General features: G+C 54.4%; 1 protein-coding gene across 5 annotated transcripts; it reads right to left on the bottom strand.

The window, feature by feature from the left end:
- Positions 1-1,836: 1,836 nt before the first annotated feature.
- On the bottom strand, positions 1,837-22,412 carry ADGRG5 (adhesion G protein-coupled receptor G5). 5 transcript variants are annotated; one of them, XM_019455821.2, is made up of 12 exons: positions 21,908-22,385; positions 15,576-15,677; positions 15,298-15,376; positions 14,506-14,662; positions 13,826-13,942; positions 13,201-13,314; positions 11,606-11,758; positions 10,745-10,866; positions 10,231-10,490; positions 6,842-6,959; positions 3,924-4,201; positions 1,837-3,541 (listed from the first exon to the last, which is right to left on the bottom strand). In XM_019455821.2, the coding sequence occupies exons 2-12, from the start codon at positions 15,637-15,639 to the stop codon at positions 3,441-3,443; spliced, it is 1,563 nt and encodes a 520-aa protein (XP_019311366.1). In that variant the 5' UTR covers positions 15,640-15,677; positions 21,908-22,385; the 3' UTR covers positions 1,837-3,440. The 5 variants fall into 5 exon arrangements, 4 of the variants coding, with proteins under 4 accessions (XP_019311366.1, XP_019311365.1, XP_053762122.1 ...); XM_019455820.2 differs by lacking the exon at positions 21,908-22,385 and adding an exon at positions 20,507-20,620; XR_008423378.1 differs by lacking the exon at positions 1,837-3,541 and adding an exon at positions 4,521-4,799 and having other exon boundaries at positions 4,095-4,201; positions 21,908-22,412.
- Between the last annotated feature and the right edge of the window lie 358 nt (positions 22,413-22,770).

The raw sequence follows: 22,770 nt of genomic DNA, 5'->3' as shown, positions 1-22,770 counted from the left end.
CGCATGAGTTCCCACTAATGATATCCTATTTATTTGTTAAATGGCTTATTATATGCCACCGTCAGCAACCTGCACAGTGTCTGGATTGTGCCTCACAATTATGTGATGGACATATAATAAATGAAGGAGTGAATGAGGCATAGTACCTGTCCCCCAACTGCTCTCAATCTGGAAGCTGAGACAGACCAGGAGACAGAGAAATAACTACTGCTAAGGGGAGAGGGCAGGGGCCATGGAGGCGAGAGAAGACCCCACCCTAGATGCTGGAGGGCAGGGCCAGCTTCCTAGTCCAGACTCCAGGAGGTCAGGGGAGGGTGCAAAGCAGAGATCTCAGGGTTGGGCTCTCATCTTTCCACGAATGAAAGCACTGAGGGACAGTGTTCTGGGAAAAGAGAACAGCTTGTGCTGAGGCCTGGCAGTGAGAAAGAACCTGTTCGAGGAACTGAAAGGAGTTGAGTGTGGCAGCTGCTAGGAGGATGAGGAAGGAGTGGTGGGTGATGGGCTGGAGAAGAGGGCAAGGGGCAGACCCCCAGGGCTTTTGAAGCTCCTGTGAGGAGTTTGTCAAAAAGGAGGAACAGAGTATAGAAGGGCGTGATCAGGCTGCAGGGTGGAAATTCCCTCTGGCTTCTGAGTGAAAGGAGGATGGGAATAGGGAGGCCGGGGAGGAGGCTCTGCAGGGATGGAGGCTGGGCCAAGGTTGATAGCGGGGGAGGGGTGCAGCACAAGGCCGACTCCTTGAGCGCCCTCTCGGCGACCTTGGCAGGTAAGGGGAGCACCGAGGAGAAGCCTGGCTGAGTCAGCCCGAGTGTGCAGGGTGTGTTCAGTGGGCAGAGGGGCTCCCCAGTCAGCACATCTGGGGTACAGTTGAAGGGTAAAGAGTGCATACCCTGCACTCCCAAGCCGATGCTCCTTTGTAATAGGGTTGCCAGACAGCCAAAGAAAGGGGGAGCATGATAGATGGACAGTTACAGGATTCGCAGCTAAACTTGAATTTCAGATAAACAGTGAATAATTTTTTAGTATATGTCTCTTAAATCGGGCATTCTGTATTTTATCTGGCAACCCTGCTTTCAAACCCCACCCCGTCACGCACACACTGTGCCTTCCTGATGCGGCAGCATCTAAACAACACAGACACCTCTAGTTTGCAGCCCCACGGCATCCATTTGTCATCCTACCCGGTCCATCTTCCCACTGGCCTGCAAGCCCCCGGAGATCTGAGCCCAGTCCCCAGGCTGGGCCAGGCCAGGACCCTGCTGGGAGTGAGGGGAAGGCAGGGAGGTCCAGCAGGTCTCCTTCATCCCTGCCCCCACACCCGGGAGGGGCATTTCTGGGAACTGATCCCCATGGTGCTCAGGGCCACATGCCTGGGCCTGTTTTCTGGAACGACCAGAACGACCCCTTGTCACTGTGGCCACATCCTCCCTTGGGATATAGCCCTGGGCTTGGTAGGGTCTAGAGGTGGGGCCTGAACTAGTGGGGTGGGCCAAGTCACAGGCAAGGCCCTTGTTCACTGGGCTACAGACCCAGAATTGTCTGAGACCAGTAGTGGGAACCTGCCCTGATCCCTCAGCACCCTCATTAGTATGAGACCCCCTTCCCCCAGGCCTAAGGAGCCTGGTACCACTCAGGACTGGGCCAACCCCAGGCAGGGGACTTGGATGGAGACCCACATCACCCTGATAGAGGTGGGGGGGCCACTCTGAAGTCGGAGCAGAGGCCACTCTAGGGAAAGTGGGGGAGGAGGTGATGAAGCTGAGGGACAGCAGGTTGTGCCTAGTGATGGCGTGCCCTCTCAGTTGACTCTGTTAATAATAATAGCAAAAACACTAATGATAACAATGATAACCGTTTATTGAGCACTTACTACGCGCTAAGCCTCTTTATATGGGTTTTTTTTTTTCATCTTCAAAATAGGCACCCCTACTACTACCTCTATTTTACAGATTAGAAAACTGAGGCACAGAGAACTTGAGCGGCTTGTCACATAGCTGGCAAGTGGCAGAGCCATCTGAGCCCAGGCAGTCTGGCTCTAGAGACCACAGTACTCACCACCCAGAGAAGGGCTATTTGCATCAAGAAATGAGCAGAGGGCAGAAGATCCCCCCGGGAGAAAAGGGATCCAGCTCCAGTTCCCTCGCCGCGCCCTCCACAGCCATTATTACCTGTCTGACGGCCTGGGGCGGCGCCCTGAGAGCCTACCCCAGGCCACGGCTTTAGCGCCGGATATGCCCAGAAGAGCCAGAACCGGCAGCTGCGTTGGGAAAAGAGAGAAATGGCCATGTAAACGGTGTGAGAACTCTTTCTTTGGTCCCTCAGCAGGAGCAGTTCTGGAAGCAGGACCTCTGCAGCTCGTGTGTGTCAAGTCCACAGACAGGTGACATTTCCAGATGGATTTTGGAGCCAACGGCCTCTGAGCACAGGCCAACAGCGCCCTCTGGTGTGCATCCTGGGAATGCAGCTGGCTTCGTGAGCCCTCTCCCTCTTGGTCTGACAGATAGGTCAAGGTAGGTCTCTACAACTGTGGCCTTAGCTTGGGTTTAGAATCCATACCCTCACTCCTACCAGGGGAAATTCGATCCTAACCGATCGTCAAATACCCAGGTCACAGGCCCAGCTGGCTCAGGTGGAGGGGAAAGAGACTCTGCCCTCCTATCCCCAGGAAGCCCTATCGCCAGCTTCTGTTCTACATGGCCTATAGGGGTCTTGGGAGCACTGGAGGAGGAGCTTCTGGGAAGGACTGAACTTCCTGATCTTTAAGAACAGGCCTGGAGTTGTGGGTCATCATAATTTGGGGGGACTGAAGGAAAAGCAGCCTCAGGCATAAGCTGGTGAGGTCTCAGACACTGGGTGTGACTCAGCTCTGGGCTGGGGACCCTGGGCCAAGATGTGGTCTGGCCCTCCCCAGAAGGAAGGTGGCAGGGCCCAGCAGGAAATATCCAGGGCAGATGGGCAGAGACCCCGCCCCCAGCAGGCAGTTGGAAGTAACGGGGCCCACTAAGACCTTCTTCCCTGGTTTTACTCAGTCTTCACAAAGCTCTTGGGCTAGGCAGGACCGAAGCCATCTGCCCCATGTCACAGATGTGGAAACCAGGGTCAGGGAGATGACAGGCCCAAGGTCATACAGTAAGACTCGGAGCCAAGCCTCGAAATATGGCCTCCTGACTCCCAAGCCAGTGCTCTACCCATGGGCCTGACCAGGTACCCTGGGCCCAGGCACCCCAGTAAAGTTTGCTGACCCCCAGCGGGGTTGCACCTGTCCCGGGGCAGAATGCCCTGCCCTCTGGGGCCGGGGAAGCCATGGAGGTAGGGAAGCCTCCCTGGAGGGCACAGCGGCTTCTGGTGTCCAGCAGCTGACCTGCCACCTTCTCTGGTGGGAGCCAGAGTCTCGGGCTGCAGGCAGCCAGAGAGGCTACGGGTTCTGGGCCAGCGGGCCCAGACTACGGCATCGTCTGGGAGGAGCTGAACGCCTCCATCTCTGCCTCCACTTCTGCCTCTGAGCGGCACCTCTGGGAGCAGAACCACAGGAAGAGGAAAAAACCTGCAAGCAAAAGACTGGTCAGGGGGACACTGGCAGGAGCAACGTGGCGCCCCACCCCGAATCCAGGGATCTCCTCGCTGGGGGTGAGCTGAGCTTCCTTGAGGCCCAGGAGTCATTCTTAGGGCCCCTTACTGTTGGAAGCCAGAAGGGGCAGAGCGTAGAAGCTGGAGGACCAGCCACCACTAGGCCAGAAGGTGCCTTTGTGCCAATTAGAAGGACATGCTCCTTCCCATGGGCAGAAGGAGCCCCCAAACCAGCTTGGCAGGGGAGCTGGATTTCTGCCCCTGACTCGCCCCCTTGGCCTGAAGCCCTTCGGGCTAAACATCTACCTGCCGCTGTGCACACCCCTTGGGGCTTCTTCCACGCCTCCCGCAGGACCTACCGTACAGCGAGTTGAAGATGGTGAAGAGGAAGAGCTGGGGCAGCAGGAAGACACCAAAGGAGAAGAAAGCCAAGGCCCAGGTGGTGCCCAGCAGCATGGTGAGGCCCAGCACGGTGACGCTATCTCGGCAGGCCCGGGTGCCCGGCACCTTCTCCTGCGCCCGCAGCCTGCGCACGGCCCACAGCGCCCAAGCCAGCACCACCAGGTTGAAAAGGGATGTGAGGCCACCATAGCCCATGACCAAGATGTTGTGCACCCAGCGGCTCCGCACCCAGCATCTGTAGAGGAGGGGTGAAGTTCAGGGTCGGTGTGGCTCCCAAGGCCAGCGTGGGGAGGAGATCCTGGTCTCTGGGCCTCTGGATGGGCTCCCGAACCTAGGCCTGTCTCCTGGCCCAGACCCGTTGTTTCTTTTCCGACCACACGTGTGGTGAAGTTCTGGGCCCAGCTTTCCAGCCAGGCCACCACATTAGGCCCCACCTGCCACCTCAGCCTCCTGCCTCAAGCCCCCCAAGCTCTCCTTTCCAGCCACACAGGGCTCTCTCATGCCTCCATGCCTTAGCCCACCTGAAAACTCTTCCTCTCCTTTCTACGTCTTACCTCTCTCCCCTTCCACGGCCAGCCAAACTGCCAACTTGTACGATACTGTCAGATCATTGGCCCGGGGGCCCTCTTTCCTCCTCCCACCCACCACACGGTCATCACCATCCAATCAGCATCTCTGTGCAGTGGACCCCTCCCCACCTAGACTGGGCCGACATGCTGGGCTCTGAGCAGCAAACAAGCTGTTGCAAGTCGGGGCAGCCTGGTGGAGGGGCAGTCACGGCGACGTGTGGACCGAGGAGCAGAGAAGAAACAGCAGGAAGATGCCACCGAGGACTGAGGAAAGAGCAGAGGCCTGGCAGTGGCCCCAGCCCTGCTCCTAGACCCTCCCTGAGGGCTTCATGCCCTTTGCTTCCCCAGGACACCTGCAAGACAGGTGGTACCTTTTACCCACTCAGACACCGTGTCCCATACTTTCCGTGGATTAGCCCATTCAGTTCTCACGATGACCCCATGAGGCAGGTGCATCACCATCCCCGTCCTGCTGATGAGGAAACTGAGGCTCTGGCTTAGGAACATGCGCTAGTAAGAGGCAAAGGTGGGATTTGAAGTCCCAGGCTCAATGCCTGTGTCCCTGTCAGTCGCCTGCTCGAGCCCCTGCTGCGGCAGCCACCATTCTTGAATGTGATCTTGGGGATTTATCCAAGGGACTGAGTGTGGTCATGGATCATTCCTTTTCACCACAGTGTGACAATCCAGCAGGGGTGGCTCTATCGCAATTTACTAACCAGTGTCCCGTCAGCGGGCACTGGAGTACGTTCAAGGTTGGTTTTTGTTATTGCTTTTTGTGTTCAGGAACACATATCTACATAGGAAGGGTCTTTTAAATGCAGGAGAATAAAAGTCACGAAGCCAGATGAGAGGGAAAGGAGAAAGAAGGAAGAAGCTTTGGGAGAAGCTGGTCCTTAGAGTGGGGAGTGCTCTGACAGCCCAGCAATAATGTCCTTCCTGTCCCCACTGCAGGGCACACAGCACATATTACATTAAAACTCATGGTGAGGGGCACCTGGGTGGTTCAGTCAGTTAGGCGTCTGACTTCAGCTCAGGTCATGATCTTGTGGTTCATGAGTTCAATCCCTGCATCAGGCTCTGTGCTGACAGCTCAGAGCCTGGAGCCTGCTTCAGATTCTGTGTCTTCCTCTCTCTGCCCCTCCCCCACTCGTGCTCTGTCTCTCTCTCTCTCTCTCTCTCTCTCTCTCTCTGTCTCAAAATAAATAAAAATTCTTAAAACATTTTTTAAAAAAACTACATGGTTAAGGAGCCCCAAGTCACACCTCCTCTGACGAAGCAGCCTGACCCTTTCCGTGAGGAATAAACCCCACTCTGCCTCCACTCGGTGCCCAGAGTTCTCACTTCCTGGAGGCTGGGGGGCCGAGCTCTGGAGCCATCCTGCCTGTGGCCAAGTCCCAGCTCTGCCATTGACCATCTGGGTTTCCTTGGGCAGGGTTCATCAGCTGTCTGTGCCTCAGTTTCCCTAACAGTAAACAGAGGCTGACAACAGGACCCACTCCTTGCTGCAAGGTTTAAACAGGATAATTCATGAGGCCTGCCACAGAGTTGGCCCTCAGCAGTCCTGAGCTTGTGTCAGCCAGGAAAGAAAGCAGGATGGACAGCCGAATACTGGAGCTAGGTCAACGGGAGGTTATTAAGCTATTCTCCCTACATTGGCTGTTAGAAACTTCATAGCAAGAGAAAGGTTAGTGTCCGAGAGCACAGGAAGAAGCAACAGAGTCTGGCCCCCCCCAGACCCCCAGGCCCCCCGACACACACACACACACACACACAACACACACACACACACACACACACACGTGAGCCCTGTCCTTGGGATGTCCCAGCCCTTGCAGCACTGTCTCTGACCAGGAGGGTCTGTGGGCTGGCAGTGCTATGCCAGGCACAGATCGGGAGGTGCAGGAGGCTGAGTGAGCACAGCAAGGTGGTGGGAAAGGACAGCAGAGTCAGGCGCAGGCTGAGCTCCCCCAGTGAGGTCTGAGAGCGGGAGGGGGCGCTGGGCCGACCTCTGTGCTGCCAGGAGGTGGAGGGCCTGCTACCCTGGCTTGGGAGGCCCATGAGCAAGCACCAGAGTTCATGCCAGGGCTCTCTAGGGTTAGCCAGCCTAGGACGAGAGCCTGCCTCTGCGGGAGGCTTCGGGGATCCAGCAGAAGGTGTGGCAAAGGCCCCTGGAAACCACCCCCTCTCTGAGCCCTGGTCCCCTGCTTGCCCCACAGCCAGTGTCCTGCCTACAGCACACCCTGTTCAGAACCCCTGGGTCCTTCCACCAGAGCCAGAGAGCCTGCCACAGCCCTGAAGGTACTCACATGGAATGGTTCTGGAAGCCCGTGCCATTTCCCCGGCTGTCGAAGAGTGGGATTGTGTGAGGTCCATACACTGAATTCTGGTCAACAAGAAGGAGCAGCACCAGGAGGGCTGGGACCCCTGAGGGATGAGACAGAGTTCTCAGCATCTGTCAGGTGACCCCAGAGAAAGGCTTGTCATGGGTCCCTGGGGCTGCTAAGACAGAATCCCACTGAGCAAGTGGGGAGGGAAAGGGACTGTTCTGAGCCCCCAGCCCCTGCCATATTGTCCAGCTTCAAAGCCCGTAACCTGGAGGTCTGAGAGGAGACAGCTCTCCAAGATGATGTTAGTGAGGGCTCTCGGGTGGGATGGCAATGGCAGTAGCAGTGGGGAGATCGGGCTAGTGGGACAGAGGGTTGGGAGAACTCGTGAGGAAACAAGAGATGCTAAAGAAGGGCTAGGATGGTGGTAGAGGTGCCAGTGACGGTGACGCCAGAGATGGTGGTGAAGACGAGGATGAGGATGGTAGTGACGGTGGAGGTGGTGGTGAAGGTGATGCTAGAGTCAGAGGTGGTGATGGAAGTGGCAGTGGTGGAGTTGATGGTGTTAGAGGTGGACGTGGTGGAGATGATGGAAGAAGTGATGGTGGTGTTAGAGGTGGAGGTGATGGTGGAGGTGTTGGAAGCGATGGGACTGGAGGTGTTGGAGGTAAGGTGTGGAGGTGATGGAGGTGGGGGGGATGGAACTGTTAGAGGTGTTGGAGGTGTGGAGGTGTTGGAGGTGTGGAGGTGATGGAGGTGTGGGGGTGGGGGGAATGGAGGTGTTGGAGGTGTGTAGGTGATGGAGGTGTTGGGGTAGAGGGGATGGAGGTGTGGAGGTGTGGAGGTGTTGGTGTGGGGAAATGGAGGTGTTGGAGATATTGGAGGTGTGGAGGTGATGGAGGTGTTGGGATGGGGGGAATGGAGGTGTTAGAGCTGTGGAAGTTATGGAGGTGTTGGGGGTGGAGGGGATGGAGGTGTTGGGGGTGGGGGAAATGGAGGTGTTGGAGATGTTGGAGGTGTTGGGTGTGGAGGGGATGGAGGTGTTGGGTGTGGAGGGGATGGAGGTGTTGGGGTAGAGGAGATAGAGGTGTTGGCGGTGGGGGGAATGGAAGTGTTGGAGATGTTGGAAGTGTAGAGGTGTTGGAGGTGTTGGGTGTGGAGAGGATGGAGGTGTTGGGCGTGGAGGGGATGGAGGTGCTGGGGGTGGGGGGAATGGAGGTGTTGGAGATGTTGGAAGTGTGGAAGTGTTGGAGGTGTTGGAGGTGTTGGGTGTGGAGGGGATGGAGGTGTTGGGTGTGGAGGGGATGGAGGTGCTGGGGGTGGGGGGAATGGAGGTGTTGGGGTAGAGGGGATAGAGGTGTTGGGGGTGGGGGGAATGGAGGTGTTGGAGATGTTGGAAGTGTGGAAGTGTTGGAGGTGTTGGAGGTGTTAGGTGTGGAGGGGATGGAGGTGTTGGGCGTGGAGGGGATGGAGGTGCTGGGGGTGGGGGGAATGGAGGTGTTGGGGTAGAGGGGATAGAGGTGTTGGGGGTGGGGGGAATGGAGGTGTTGGAGATGTTGGAAGTGTGGAAGTGTTGGAGGTGTTGGAGGTGTTGGGTGTGGAGGGGATGGAGGTGTTGGGCGTGGAGGGGATGGAGGTGCTGGGGGTGGGGGGAATGGAGGTGTTGGGGTAGAGGGGATAGAGGTGTTGGGGGTGGGGGGAATGGAGGTGTTGGAGATGTTGGAAGTGTGGAAGTGTTGGAGGTGTTGGAGGTGTTGGGTGTGGAGGGGATGGAGGTGTTGGGCGTGGAGGGGATGGAGGTGCTGGGGGTGGGGGGAATGGAGGTGTTGGGGTAGAGGGGATAGAGGTGTTGGGGGTGGGGGGAATGGAGGTGTTGGAGATGTTGGAAGTGTGGAAGTGTTGGAGGTGTTGGAGGTGTTGGGTGTGGAGGGGATGGAGGTGTTGGGCGTGGAGGGGATGGAGGTGCTGGGGGTGGAGGGAATGGAGATGTTGGGGTAGAGGAGATAGAGGTGTTGGGGGTGGGGGGAATGGAGGTGTTGGAGATGTTAGAGGTGTGGAGGTGTTGGAGGTGTTGGAGATGGAGGGGATGGAGGTGTTGTGTGTGGAGGGGATGGAGGTGTTGGGGGTGGAGGGAATGGAGGTGTTGGAGATGTTGGCGGTGTTGGAGGTGGAGGGAATGAAGGTGTTGGGGTGGAGGGGATAGAGGTGTTGGGGGTGGGGGGAATGGAGGTGTTGGGGTGGGGGGAATGGAGGTGTTGGGGGGTGGGGGGAATGGAGGTGTTGGAGATGTTGGAGGTGTGGAGGTGATGGAGGTTTTGGGGATGGAGAGATTGAAGTGTTGGGGGTGGAGGGGATGGAGGTGTTGGAGATGTTGGAGGTGTGGAGGTGAAGGAGGTGTGGAGGTGGAGGGATGGAGGTGTTGGTGGTGGAGGAGATGGAGGTGTGGAGGTGATGGAGGCATTGGAGGTGGAGGGGATGGAAGTGTTGGGGGTGGAGGGGATAGAGGTGTTGGAGATGTTGGAGGTGCGGAGGTGAAGGAGGTGTGGAGGTGGAGGGGATGGAGGTATTGGTGGTGGAGGAGATGGAGGTGTGGAGGTGATGGAGGCGTTGGAGGTGGAGGGGATGGAAGTTTTGGGGGTGGAGGGGATAGAGCTGTGAAGGCGATGGAGGTGTTGGGGATGTTGGAGGTGTGGAGAGGATGGAGGTGTTGGAGGTGGAGGTGATGGAGGTGTTGGGGTGGAGGTGATGGAGGTGTTGGAGGTGGAGGGGATGGAGTTGTTGGGGGTGGAGGGGATGGAGGTGTTGGGGGTGGAGGGAATGGAGGTGTTGGAGTGGAGGTGATGGAGGTGTTGGAAGTGGAGGGGATGGAGGTGTTGGGGGTGGGGGGGATGGAGGTGTTGGGGTGGAGAGGATGGAGGTGTTGGAGGTAGAGGGGATGGAGGTGTTGAGGGTGGGAGGGGATGGAGGTGTTGGGGGTGGGAGGGGATGGAGGTGTTGGGGGTGGGAGGGGATGGAGGTTTTGGGGGTGGGGGGAATGGAGGTGTTGGGGGTGGGAGGGGATGGAGGTGCTGGGGGTGGTGGGAATGGAGGTGTTGGGGTGGAGGTGATGGTGGTGTTGGGGGTGGAGGTGATGGAAGTGTTGGGGGTGGAGGGGATGGAGGTGTTAGGGTGGAGGTCGCCATGGAGGTTTGGAAGTAGAACCGATGATAAGAAAAGCAGTGTAGAAAGTAGTGGTGAGCGTTGGCAGGGATGATGATCGGTGCTCATGGTCGCTCTGATGAGGAAGAGGAGAAAGAGAAGGGCAGGAGAGGGTAGACTGCCTGTGTGGCTGGAACCCTCAGGAAGCAAGAGCGGAGGGCGGCTCTGCTTACCCCAACCCACTGCACACAGCTTGAGCATATATCGGCGGATGTAGATGTTGTAGACGCGCACGAGGAGGAGGTAGAGGTTGAAGCCTTCGATGGCCATCCAGGTGAGGCAGCTGAGCAGCGCAAAGTGCAGGATGGCCGCCAGTGCTGTGCATGCTGCCCCGGCCCTGGCCAGCACAGGACTCAGCAGGAAGGCGACGTTCAGGAGCAGCACAGACGCATGCAGGTTCATGTGGATGTGTGTTGTGGAGTCACCCTGCTTCCTGCGGGCGGGAGCATGCCCTTCCGTGGCCTGGGGACGTCACCCAGGCAGTGCCACCCCCTGGGCTCACGGACACACAATGATGGGAACGCTGAGGTTGAGAGGTCGCGGGGATCCAACAGCAGCCACACAGCAAGGCTGGTCTCCTGCCCCCATCCCCTGGAGGAGTCCACCCCACTCTGGGGGATCAATTGGATAAGGAGGGGTGCTGAGCAGCAGCGGGTGGGCGGTCCTGGCACGGGGGCAGGGGAATACCTGGCTTGGAAATGCAGCAGGATAGTGAGAAGCGAGGCCACGACGGAGATGCTGCAGCCCACCAGGGAGATGTACGTAAGAGGCGCCAGCAGCTCTGCGGGGATCGGGGCCGGGGAGAGTTGCTGCAGGAAGGAAGGGGGGATGGAGGACAGAAGCATGGGAATGCCCTCCCCGCACCCACAGGGACCTGCTAAGACCTCAGCTCCAAGCTCCCCTGCCCCACCACAAAGCCTACCATGGTCCTGACTTGAAAGAAAAAGCTCTGGCAGATACGGTGGCTTTTGCGCCCCTCAACTCCCATCTCCCCTCTCTCTATGAGAACCTCCCCTGCCTGGCTGTCTATGCACATAGACATATATGGACACTGTGCGTGGACAGTGCACCAGGCCTGACTTATCAGAGCCCTCCCTCCTCCTGTCCAGAGTGATTGGTTGAGGGATGGGAATGTGACACACTCCAGGCCAGTGGGACTCAATCCCCAAACTAGCTGGCAGAATTGGGATAGAGCCAGTTAGAGCCTACTGGCCTGAAAGCTAGTAGGACACGAGCCTGGATCTGCTAGCAGCCATATAATTATCCTGAAGGGAAATTCCATCTGAAGCCCGGGCCAGTACAAAGCAAACACAGGTGAGAGATATAGAGCCTTGTCTTGGTGATATTGAACATCTTGATCAAGCCATGCCTGAAGCCCAACATAGCCTCTTCAGCTACAGGAGTTCATACGTTTCTCTTTTTTTCTCCTTAAGCCCATTTGAGTTGGATTGTCTGTCCCTTGCACCTGCCTATGCCCTGCTCCTCTTGCCTAGACATGGGGTCCTTTACAGCTTTGACTCCCATCACCCAGACTGGATGCACACATACCATGAGAACAGCGAAGTAGCTGAGGTGGTTGCAGCGGCAGAGCACCTGGGAAGGTGACGGCTGCTCTGTGCGACAGCCCTCGGGGCTCCAGACCCCCCAGTGATCCTTGCTGGCTCCTTCCTTCCAAAAGACGCAGGTCGCTGTGTAGCCTTCCTAAGGGGAGATGGTGGAGTTGGGTATGGGGGAGGGCCGTGGATCAGAGTCTGGAAATTGTGGGAGCCAAAGCTGATTCAACTGCACCCTTGTCAGCATCTTACAAGGCACTGGCTGGGCTTTGGCCAGACGGACCCAGATTCCAGACTCACCTCCACTATGGACTCTCAGAGTAACCTGGGCAAGTTGCCAAGCTTCTCTGTGCCTCAGTTTACTCATCTGTAAAATGGGATCCTCTATACACAATTTCTCAAAGAGGGTATTAAATTACGGGCAATGAGGAATCTTGAGTGGCCAGCTCTGGCTGGACAGTAGGCGCTCTACAACCAACTGTGCCCTTTCTCCTCCTCCTCATGGGGAACAACGATATTGCAGGTGCACTGCCCAGGGCGGGAAAGAGACTCATCCACAGACAGCCCTGATGCTGAGCCATGGGGGTGGTGGGGTGGGAGGAACAACACAGAAAGTGCCGTGGAAAACCACTGAGCAAGGGGTAGGGGAGTCCCAAGGAGGGAAGGGACGATTGGGGCACTGGGGTCTTTGAGGACACATCAGATCTCAGCAGAAGTGGAACGAGGGCAATCCAGATAAAGGGAACTGCGGGAGCAAAGGTTCAGAGGAAAGTAAGGGAAGGATGATGGAGAAAATGAGAGTGCAGAGCAGTCTCATGAAGCTGATGGAAAGTCAGGGCAGAAGGTAGAGTCTCTGGGCTTTTCCGGAATGCCAGGGCCAGGAGAGCAGAGACACCAGGGCTTGTGCTCACCCAGCAGCCCTTCTCCCTCACTCCAGGATCAGCTTCTGAGCTTCCCTTGAAGACCCATACCTGCCCCCATGGCAGATCAGATGAATCCAGCCCCGTCCCCAAGCCGTGTGACCCAGGCCTGGCCAAGCCACACGTTCCATCCACCTGTGTGCAGTGATGGTGCAGGGATGGACACATGACCCAGCTGGACCCTAAGGACTCCATTTTGGAACCCTCATTTGCACTGATGAGGAAGAGCCTCCTGGGAAGAGGGGATGGAAGTCCAGCACTTTTGCTGCCATCTTACCAGAGTAGAGATCCGAGATAGGAAACCATTGCTGAGCGATGGAAAGAGGCTGAGCCAGAATGGCATTGCATCAGCCCCTGGATCCAGCCAGGCCTGAAGCTGGACAGCCCTGGACATTTCATCTGCATGAGCCCATCCTTTCTGTGTTTAAGCTGGCTTGACTTGGCTTTGTATCACTTGCAACTCAAAGAATCCTGCCTAATGTGGTAAGTAAAAATAAATTAACCAAAACTTCTCTCTCTGATTCCTTTGACAGGAATTTTCAAACTGTGATCGATTTGAAATGGTTTGTTTTCGAAATGCTTCCATGGGTGTGGGTTTAGTTGAGCCAGAATTCAACAGGAGCCACAAGGGGCAGGGGTGAGGTGGAAATGGGGGCACCCCCCACAGTACCAGGCTTCGGTTGTGCCAGAAGCTGATGTTGATCGGCTCACTGAGGTTGTTCACGTGTCCGTGACTCAGCTGGGCTCCCAGGACATAGTTATTGAGCAAAGATGAGTTGATACTCTGGAAGGACAGCAGAAGGGCTGACTAGAGAGGATGGATGCATGGAGACCCCGGCTGAGGTCCGAGAGCCCCCCTTCACCAGCCCCTTCCCCCGGGTGAGAACAGCAGTGTGCCTTCACATGTGGGCCAGCCTCCTAGCCTTTGCGTGTGCTGTCCCCTCCACCTGGAAAGCTGTCCCTTCAGCACCCACCCCCCACCTCTCCGCCATGGATTCAGTGCATTCCAGCCTCCGTCTGTCCTCGCTCACTTTCAAAGCCAAAGTTAAAAACACCTTTGTCTGTCTCCCATCTAGGGACAGACACATACAGGGTAGATTGATTGTAATTGCACCCCCAACACCATTCTCCTAAAACCAAGGCCCAGAAAGGACAGCGGCTGGCTCAGGTTGCACAATGGGCTGGTCCCACCTGGTGCTGGTCCCTGTGCAGAGGCCAGGCAATGGTACGGATGCCTGCAGTGCCCTCAAGAAGGGGCCGGCACCTACCCTGCTTGGCCCCTGTGTGGCACTGACCTGGAAAAAGTAGTCAGTGAAGAAGTAAATGCAGATGAGGCGCAGCTCCCTGGGGCGGGTCCTGCAGGCATTCTGGGTCAGCTCTGCCGGGAACTGCATGGCGTGCGGCACCGAGGCCTACGGGCAGCCATGGACGGGCTAAGCCACACCCGGCCCCAACATGTCCACTGCTCCCCACTCCTTGCGAAGCCTTCCCATCCTGTTCTTTCCCTGGGGCATTTCATCCCTAGGAGGCTCCACCTGCAGAGCCCTCGCCTCCCAGGCTATACTTCCTCCCCAACTCCCTGAGATCCCAGGCCCTCCCTCCAGGCTGCCCCTGCCTCGATTTACCCCACCCAACTGGGGCCCCTGGGGATGGAGCTCGTCAGCCCTCAGCGCCCAGACGGTCAGCAGGAATCACACCAGAGTCTTCCAAGGACCCTGGCTTCCCTGGCCTCTCCCACTGCCGCCTCCCCTCGGGGACCTGCAGAAGCAGGAAGAGGACATCGCCCTTGAGGGGCCACAGAGCACCCTCTCTTTCCACCATTCGTGTGAGGAATGTCAGCCCCATTTTACAGAAGAGGCAACTCACAGCTATTAGGGCAGACCAGATTAGTTGGGGGAAAGTCCAGACCTGAAGCCCCTGGAGGATTTCTAGGGTCGAGACCCTGGCTGCCCTCCATCTCCCGGCCCCCTCTGACCTGGGGGACCCGCTCCAGAGTCGCGCTGCTCAGTGCGAGGCCAGTGAAGTCACAGCCCAGCTTGAAGGCCAGTGTCTGGATGCTGTGCGTCTGCAAGGTAAGGTTCTTGCCCCCGAAGCTGGTGTTCAACAGGCTGCACTCCAGGCCCCGGATAAGCCTGAGGGTGAGAGAGCTGGCCAGGGTCTGGAGTGGGCGTGGGGGCAAGAGGGGCCCCAGACAGCCAATAAGGGCAGGGCCTCGCCCAGCCCATACCTGCTACCCCTACCTCCGGACCTTTGCACACACAGTGTCCCTGGCACACTCTTACCTCTCCACCCCACACATCTCCTGATCACCTCTTGTTCAGGTCCAGGTCTTTGGACACCTCCTTCAGGAAGACTTTTCTGGATTTTTTCTGCTGACTGAGCGAAATGCCACATAGTCCCTGTGCTCCCCCGGCCAGTCCAATCAGCACCATCCCCTCACCCAGAGCTTCGAGACCATTCGAGAGCTCGGTCCAGCTTTGCAACTCCTTCCCAGGAAAATGCAGAGACCCATGATTCTGCACCTGATTTCATGGCATCCATAGTTAAAGGCCCTAAACCAGACAGCAAACTTGATAGGGGCAGGGACGTGGTTAACCTGCATCTTCCAAGCCTCGTGCTGGGCACACAGTAGGTACTCAATAACTGAATGTTGAATAAATGGATTAATGGTCTACACTGGACAACCCTGGACCACTGACTCAAGGCGCAAGCTGTGGCTGGGAGGCACAGCTGACTCAAGGAGGGCGGGGAGGGCCCCCCAACTCACCCACGAAGCGAAGTCACATTGCGGTTCCTGGACATCATCTCCAGGGTCTTCATCCAGCTCAGGGGTTCTTGGGACTCCTCTGCGGGACAGGTCACACCTCCACATCAGCCTCTGTCCCCACAGCCTCTGGGCCCTTCTACCACAGCCTCAGCCTTGCTGCTGCCCCGGGAGACCTCAGTGCCCTCCTTCAAGCTCCCTTGGTTTAGGGCGTCCCCCTTTCACATCACAGCCACGGGCCCGGGCTCGGATTGCCCCCCAGTTCAGCAGCACCCCCTTACCCACTGTGTCACTGTGAGCAATCATGAGGCACAGGCAGAGGAAAAAGACCCTATGGTCATCCATGTCCTGTTCCCAGTCTCTTCCAAAAACTAGTTTCCAACCTGGAAAAGATGCATGCCATTGTCACCATGGTAAAAGAGTGAGCTCTAACTTCTAGGTGTCCGGCATGTCCCAAAGGTAGGACATCTAGCATTTTATATATTTTTGTAAATGTTTATGTATTTTTGAGAGAGAGTGAAAGAACACAAGCAGGGGAGGGGCAGAGAGAGAGGGGAACAGAGGGTCCAAAGCGGGCTCAGTGCTAACAGCAGAGAGCCTGATGTGGGGCTTGAACTTGAGAACCATGAGATTACGACCTAAGCCGAAGGCCGATGCTTAATCGGCTAGCCACCCAGGCACCCCAAGACATGTAGCATTTTAATTAATCCTCGTTACTCCTGCATTTCACAAATGAGGAAACTGAGGCTCAGAGAGCAAGTGGGTTTGCTCTGCTTTAGGCTCCCTGAGCCAGGTCTCTGCGACTCCAAGAATCCCAGATTGTTTGTTCAGAAATGCCCACCATTACCAGCTTTGCCTGAGTCACTCTCCCTCCCCAAAAAAACGGTCTGTCTGGGAGCTTCTCCAGGGCGCTGACTTCACCCAGGGGGAAGTTGCTTGGGAGCAAGCAACAGGTAACCCTGTTGAGCTGTGTCATTAATTCACTGTGTGACTTTAGGCAGGGGTCTGTCCCTCTCAGCCTTCATTTTCTGTAGTTTTAAAATAAACCAATAAACGTCTGATTAACTATAGCAAATCTATGTCAACCCCCCGAAACTCCACTAAATGAGAGTGAGTGGATAAACGGGCACAAAGCCACAAAGACAGAAGAGGAAAGAAGTCAACAGCAGGTGAGAAATGTTAGCAAAACTTTGGAGGCTCCAAGCAGGTGACCACCGGTAATCAGTTTAGCCAACCGTAAAGAGTTGAGCCCCAGTGTCTGCAGGGGGGAGAGGTGTGGAGTGAGGGAGGGGAAAAGGGGAGGGGACAGGGAGAAGGCTTAGAGCCCTGGGAGCACTTGAGAACCAGAGGCATCGAGAACCTCTAAAAGAAGGGTGAAGGCAAAAAAATGGGGGATTGATGGTGGTGAGTCTTTTAAATGACCAGCTGGGGCCCCAGATCTCCTCTGTCACCCGGGGTGCCCAGGACTGTTGTCATCACCACCCTACCACCCTCAACCGCATTCCAACATAAAGTTCATTCCCGGGAAACCGTGCATGCCAGAGGACCTGAGGGCAAGGATGGGATGCCATTCAGGTATAGAAAAATTAAGCCATATCCCTTCCTTACCACTTCCTCCACTCAGCTTCCAGAAGCCTGCAGCAGCCAGGTGACGATGCTCTAAGCCAGGAGAAAACTCTTTGCTGAAGAACTGGCTATTCCAAGAAAAGTATCCTATAGCTACTGAGGTTTTGATGTTCCTCAGTGAAATGGCCAGGACCAAACTCAGGTTGGAGCTTTCCCAGTTATCAGCCCTGACAAGCAATAAGGCTTTAGTACCGCACTCTTAAAGGTGAGCGGTCAACCGAGGATCACTAGGTATTTTAAAACATACACCCTCTTTCAGAAAGCTGCTGGAGGACGCGCTCCAACAGAATGAGGGAGTGACTTGTGAAAGACAACACAGGACACAGGAAACCCTAGCGGAGAAGAGACAAAGCTATTCCCCCGGTTGTAGGTTGGACAGCAGGACCGGGTATATCCTGTCCAGAAGGGAGCAGGAGAAAAGAAGTTTCCAGGAGGAAGGCTTCAACAAATAAAAGGAGGAGAAGGAGGAGATTATACAGATTAATTGGGTGAAGCATACACAAAATCTTTCTGTACTATTTTTTTGCAGCCTCCTATGAATTTGTCATTTTTTCAAAAGTAGAAGTTCAAAAATACAGTACACTGGATCGCCACGTCACTATCGAAAGTTATGATGTCAATAGTAACATAAAAGAGGAACATAGTATATTATTACGCATTGAAAAGAGCAAGTTGAACATAACACTCACAATATAATCACACGTATGGAAATGTGTGCAAATATACATGCTTAAGCCTAGGAGGGTATCTAGAAGAATGGTCACCAAAATGCTAATAATGTTATGGGAAGGAGGATTACTCTCTTTTTTATGTTTTCTGTATAGTTCAAATTTTCTGCAACGAACATGTGTTATCTTCAAAACAGAAAAGCAAGTTTTTAATGCTTAGAGTTCTTTTATTTTTTACTTATTTTTAATTTTTTTAACGTTTATTCATTCTTGAGAGACAGAGAGACAGAGCATGAGTGGGGAAGGGGCAGAGAGCGAGAGGGAGACACAGAATCCGAAGCAGGCTCCAGGCTCGGAACTGTCAGCACAGAGCCCGACGCGGGGCTCGAACTCATGGAATGTGAAATCATGACCCGAGCTGAAGTCAGACGCCCAACCGACTGAGCCACCCAGGTGCCCCAACTTAGAGTTTTTTTTAATGCTCCAAATGACTAGCATTATGGAAAAAATAATGGTGACATATTGCTTACGTAAAACAAAAACCATGTTGCAAAGCAGTGTAATCCAACCCTTGTAAAAGTCATATTTTTTCATATATGCAAAATGTGGAAGATTCAGGGGTCACTTCTGGGTACTAGTTTTGATTGCCTGTATTTTCTGAAGTTACCCTGCGTTATAGTTGTATATTTCTCGATTTTTATTTGCTCTTTGCTTTTGGAATTTACATCTTTCAAATATAAACAATAAATAAGCACACAAGCACATAAAATCATAGTATCCCTGCTGCCCGTGTCACCCAACCACTCGGTTCCTCGTTAGTCACCCCCAGGTAACTACTATCATTAGTGTTTTGTGGACTTTGCCAAGTTTCATATATAGATAAGCACACATAGGGCACTTGGGTGGCTCAGTCAGCTAAGTGTCCAACTCCTGTTTTTGGCTCAGGTCATGATCTCACAGATCAAGTCCCGTGTTGGGCTCTGTGCTGACGGCGTGGGGCCCACTTGGGATTCTCTCTCTCTCTCTCTCTCTCTCTCTCTCTCTCTCTCCCTCTCTGCTGCTCCCCTGCTCTCTCTCAAAAGAAGTAAACTTAAAAATATATATATAAGGGGGCGCCTGGGTGGCTTGGTTGGTTAAGCGTCCGACTTCAGCTCGGGTCATGATCTCACGGTCTGTGAGTTCGAGCCCCGCGTCGGGCTCTGTGCTGACAGCTCAGAGCCTGGATCCTGTTTCAGATTCTGTGTCTCCCTCTCTCTCTGCCCCTCCCCTGTTCATGCTCTGTCTCTCTCTGTCTCAAAAATAAATAAAAACGTTAAACAAAATTAAAAAAAATATATATATAAGCACATATATATGATTCTCCTCATTTTATTAAAAAAAAGCACACTTTTTACTGTTCTGCACTCTGCATTTTTCTCTTGAAAATATATCTTGGAGAGCTTTCTGTAACAGTTCCTAGAGCTTCCATTTTTTACTATTACAACTTCATAGTCTAACGTTGGAGGGATAAACCCTAACTTCTTCAGTGGGTGCCCTGTGAACAGCTAGTTGTGTTGATTCCAGTCTTTGGTTCTTTCCAAAGTGCAGCTGTTCTGATGTCATTTCCCACGTGTGCAAGTTCACCATCTGCCCTTTTTTTAAAAAAAAAAATATGTTTCTTTCTGTTTGAGAGAGAGAGACAGAGACAGAGAGAGACAGAGTGTGAGTGGGGGAGGGGCAGAGAGAGAGGGAGACACAGATTCCAAAGCAGGCTCCAAGCTCCCAGCTGTCAGCACAGGCTCCGAAGCGGGGCTCGAACTCACAGACCGCAAGATCATGACCTGAGCCAGGGTCGGACGCCCAACCAGCTGAGCCACCCAGGAGCCCCACATCTGCCCATTTTTACATCAGGTTTGACTCTTCCTTATCTTCTCAAAACTCTTTACATAATAGGAAAATTAGCTCGTTGTCTACTGTGTGAGTTACAAATATATTTCCTAGTTTGTCATTTGCCTTTTAACATTACACATGGTCCTTCTGCTGGTAGGAGTCTTTTTTTGTATGTATAATTTTTATGTAATCAGAATTAGCAGCATGTTCTCTTAGGTCTTCTGGATTTTGAGTTGTAGCTAGAAAGGCCTTCCCTGCTCCAACATTACAAAGGAATTCTCTTAAGTTTCTCCTAGTCCTTTTAAGTTTGCATTTTTCACATTGGAACCTCCAGTCCATTTGCATCGATCCCGGAGTACAGTATGAGATGGGGATGTGATGGTTTTTCCCGGGTAGTCGTACATGTGTCTTAACACTATTAATATATGTGTTGATTTGAAAAGAGAATAGAGACTTTGGAGTCACAGAGTGCTGGGTTCTTATTCATTTGGCCACTTGGTTATTTATTAGGCTGTGTTACCTTGGGCAATTGACTTGCCCTCTCTGAACCTCAGAGAAGACAGGAGGGAAAACATTTGAGGGGACAAAGGAAGCTGCTGAATGAAACAATTTAAAACTTTTCAGATAAGAAGTCTGAGGACCCAACAGTGCAGACAGATCTCGGGTCATCTTGTCTACCCCCTCACTGTGTGAATGGAGGCCCAGACAATGGTGCAGATTTGACCTCTAGGGTCTGGACCGTAAAGCCAGCTCCCCAGGCCCTTGGCCACCCTGCTCTGTGTCTACAGAGGGAAGAGGGGCCTAACCCCACCACCAACTGGAGAAATCAAGGTCAAAGCAGAAGTGACACCTCTCCTAGACCCCTCAAATAGCTGTGGTTACCACTCCCTTTCCCAGGGGGCAAATCGCAATCCTCACCTCTGCTTAACACACCCCTCTCCCCTGCCCTTCAGAGAAGCCACCGTGCAGCATTGCCCCACACCCTCACCCGTCTCACCGTGGCCCACAATTCATTATCTGAAGCTCCCTGGGAAACAGAAACCCCCTACCTGATGTCCAAGACGGTTCCAGTTGACTGTGCGGAAACTGGAAACCACACAGGAGTTTGCCTGGGAGGTGATGGCAGTCCCGTGGTCAAGCCAGGACTCAAACCCAGGGCCCCAGGCTCCAAGTCCAGTGCTGTGTGCCACAGGCTCCCAAAGATGGTTGGGTTGTTCTACGGATGAGTAAGCCTCTATCTAGGTCAACAAAGAGATAAGGAAACAACAGGGTGCAGACCAGAGCCTCTAGAAGATGCAAATTTGATAGCCACTTCCAGTATTCAGTGCCTGGGCTGGGACGTGGGGCAATAACTCTACTTCTCTGTGCTTGAGGGCTTCCCATCTGTAAACTGAAGCCAAGGACACCTATTTCTCAGGGGGAGAGACACATAGACATTTCCATGATCCCACTGCAAGTTTAGGGCTCTGACCCAAAGCCCCAGCTGGGGATACATCTGAGCATATGCCTTGGGAACCCCTGCCTTCCTCCCTGGGGCTGACCGTGCATCCCCCCCCGCAGCCTGCCCTCTCCCCGGCAGCACCAGGCCTGCTGAGCCAGCTATGCTCCTGGAGCCCCCACGGCTGGCCTCACCCCAGCCTGGGTGAGGACTGAACCTGTGGTCTCTGCAGGAAAGCCCTGACAAATACCATTATTAGCCCCATTTTACAGGTGGCGAAAGGGAGGCCACGCCAAGGCCCAACTTAGTCTGTGACTAAGCCAGCACTGGAGCCATTTCCCTGAGACATAGAGTCCCCGGGCTCCAGTCCAGGTCACTCTGAGAGGAATGGCACCAGCTCCCGTTTGCCCAGTACAAACTCCATCCCGGCCCTTCCCAATGTCATCTAAGGTGCAGGCTACCAGATTAACCCCACTGTACAGATGAGGAAACTGAAATCCAGGAAAGTCTAATAACTTGCCATAGGTTGCAGCAGGGAGCTAAGATTTGAACCTAGTGCCTAAACACTCCTTCGCTCTCTTTTGGGGCGCCTGGGTGGCTCAGTCGGTTAAGCGTCCGACTTCAGCTCAGGTCATGATCTCGCGGTCCGTGAGTTCGAGCCCCGCGTCGGGCTCTGGGCTGATGGCTCAGAGCCTGGAGCCTGCTTCAGATCCTGTGTCTCCCTCTCTCTCTGACCCTCCCCCATTCATACTCTGTCTCTCTCTGTCCCAAAAATAAAATAAACGTTAAAAAAAAATTTTTTTTTAATAAATTGCTCTCTTTTTTTTAAATATAGATTTCTACATTCCCAGGGATCTGGAGTTGCCCCCAGAGAGTGAAGGGAATGAGGTGTGTCCCCAGCTTGCTGCTCCCAGGATGTCACCAATCCTGGGCCCCGGCAGGCACCTGCTGGGGACCGGGTGGATAAGGACAGGTGAGGGAGTGGGGAATAGAGATGCTGGATGGGGCTGACCTGTGAAGCCGCTGCTGCTGTCCTGTTGCCACGGGCTCCCAGCTCCGGTCCACAGAACAAAAGGGAACTTGGATGTCTCTGCCGGCCGCCTCCTCTCTGCTCCCCTCAGTGCTCGGCACGGGCTCTCAGACCTCCCCTTCTCTCTGCTCTCCTTGCCCCCACACAACACAACACGCTCGCACTTCACTTCACTTCTTCTTTCACTGCAGCCTCTTGCTTCCTCTGGTCTCTGGGCTCAGAACACTTCTTGCTTTCACTCCCCAGCTCCTGCAGCACTTCCTGGGGATGGCAGTACCTCAAGGAGGTGTCTGATATCAGTGGGGGAAGGGGGGAGAGCTGGCCCTCGTGGCACCCCACAAGGTTTCAAGACCTGCCTCTGCTCTGCACCTCTTCAGCCTCGGTTTTCCCGTCTGCAGAAAGGGAGAATGACCCCTGCCTGAACTGACAATCAATGAGAGTGATGATGGCCGGGACCTCAGGCAAAGTCTGGGTCGGATTGCCTGGGTTCAAATACCAAGCCTGCCATTTACTGGCTGGGGGACTTTGGGCAAGTTACTGAAACTCTCTGAACCTCAGCTTCCCCTCTGTAAAATGGAGATAAGACAGTACCACGTAAGAGCGCCTGGGTGGCTTGGTGGGTTAAACATCCAACTCTTGATTTCAGCTCAGGTCATGACCTCTGGGCTCATGAGATCAAGCCCCGAGTAGGGCTCTGTGCTAACAACACAGAGTCTGCTTGGGATTCTCTCTCTCCCTCTCTCTCTGCCCCTTGTCCACACACACACACACACACACACACACTCTCAAAAATAAATAAACACACTTTAAAAAGGAAAAGAGAGAGATAGTACCACCTCATGGGG

The sequence above is a fragment of the Panthera pardus genome, unplaced genomic scaffold, assembly GCF_024362965.1.
Source record: "Panthera pardus isolate Hobbes unplaced genomic scaffold, ASM2436296v1 HiC_scaffold_18, whole genome shotgun sequence".
Classification (NCBI taxonomy): domain Eukaryota; kingdom Metazoa; phylum Chordata; class Mammalia; order Carnivora; family Felidae; genus Panthera; species Panthera pardus.
Note: the sequence above shows the minus strand (reverse complement) of the source record. Positions and strands in the feature narration are given on the sequence as shown.

What these genes read in the sequence shown, in the direction of transcription:
- ADGRG5 (XM_019455821.2), bottom strand. Translation starts at nt 15,639, where the DNA reads ATGGATGACCATAGGGTCTTTTTCCTCTGCCTGTGCCTCATGATTGCT. An exon ending in TCTGGCACAACCGAAGCCTG is followed by an intron (nt 11,759 to 13,200) that starts GTACTGTGGGGG and finishes ATCTCCCCTTAG; the next exon opens with GAAGGCTACACAGCGACCTG. An exon ending in CATCTTCAACTCGCTGTACG is followed by an intron (nt 3,542 to 3,923) that starts GTAGGTCCTGCG and finishes TTTTGCTTGCAG; the next exon opens with GTTTTTTCCTCTTCCTGTGG.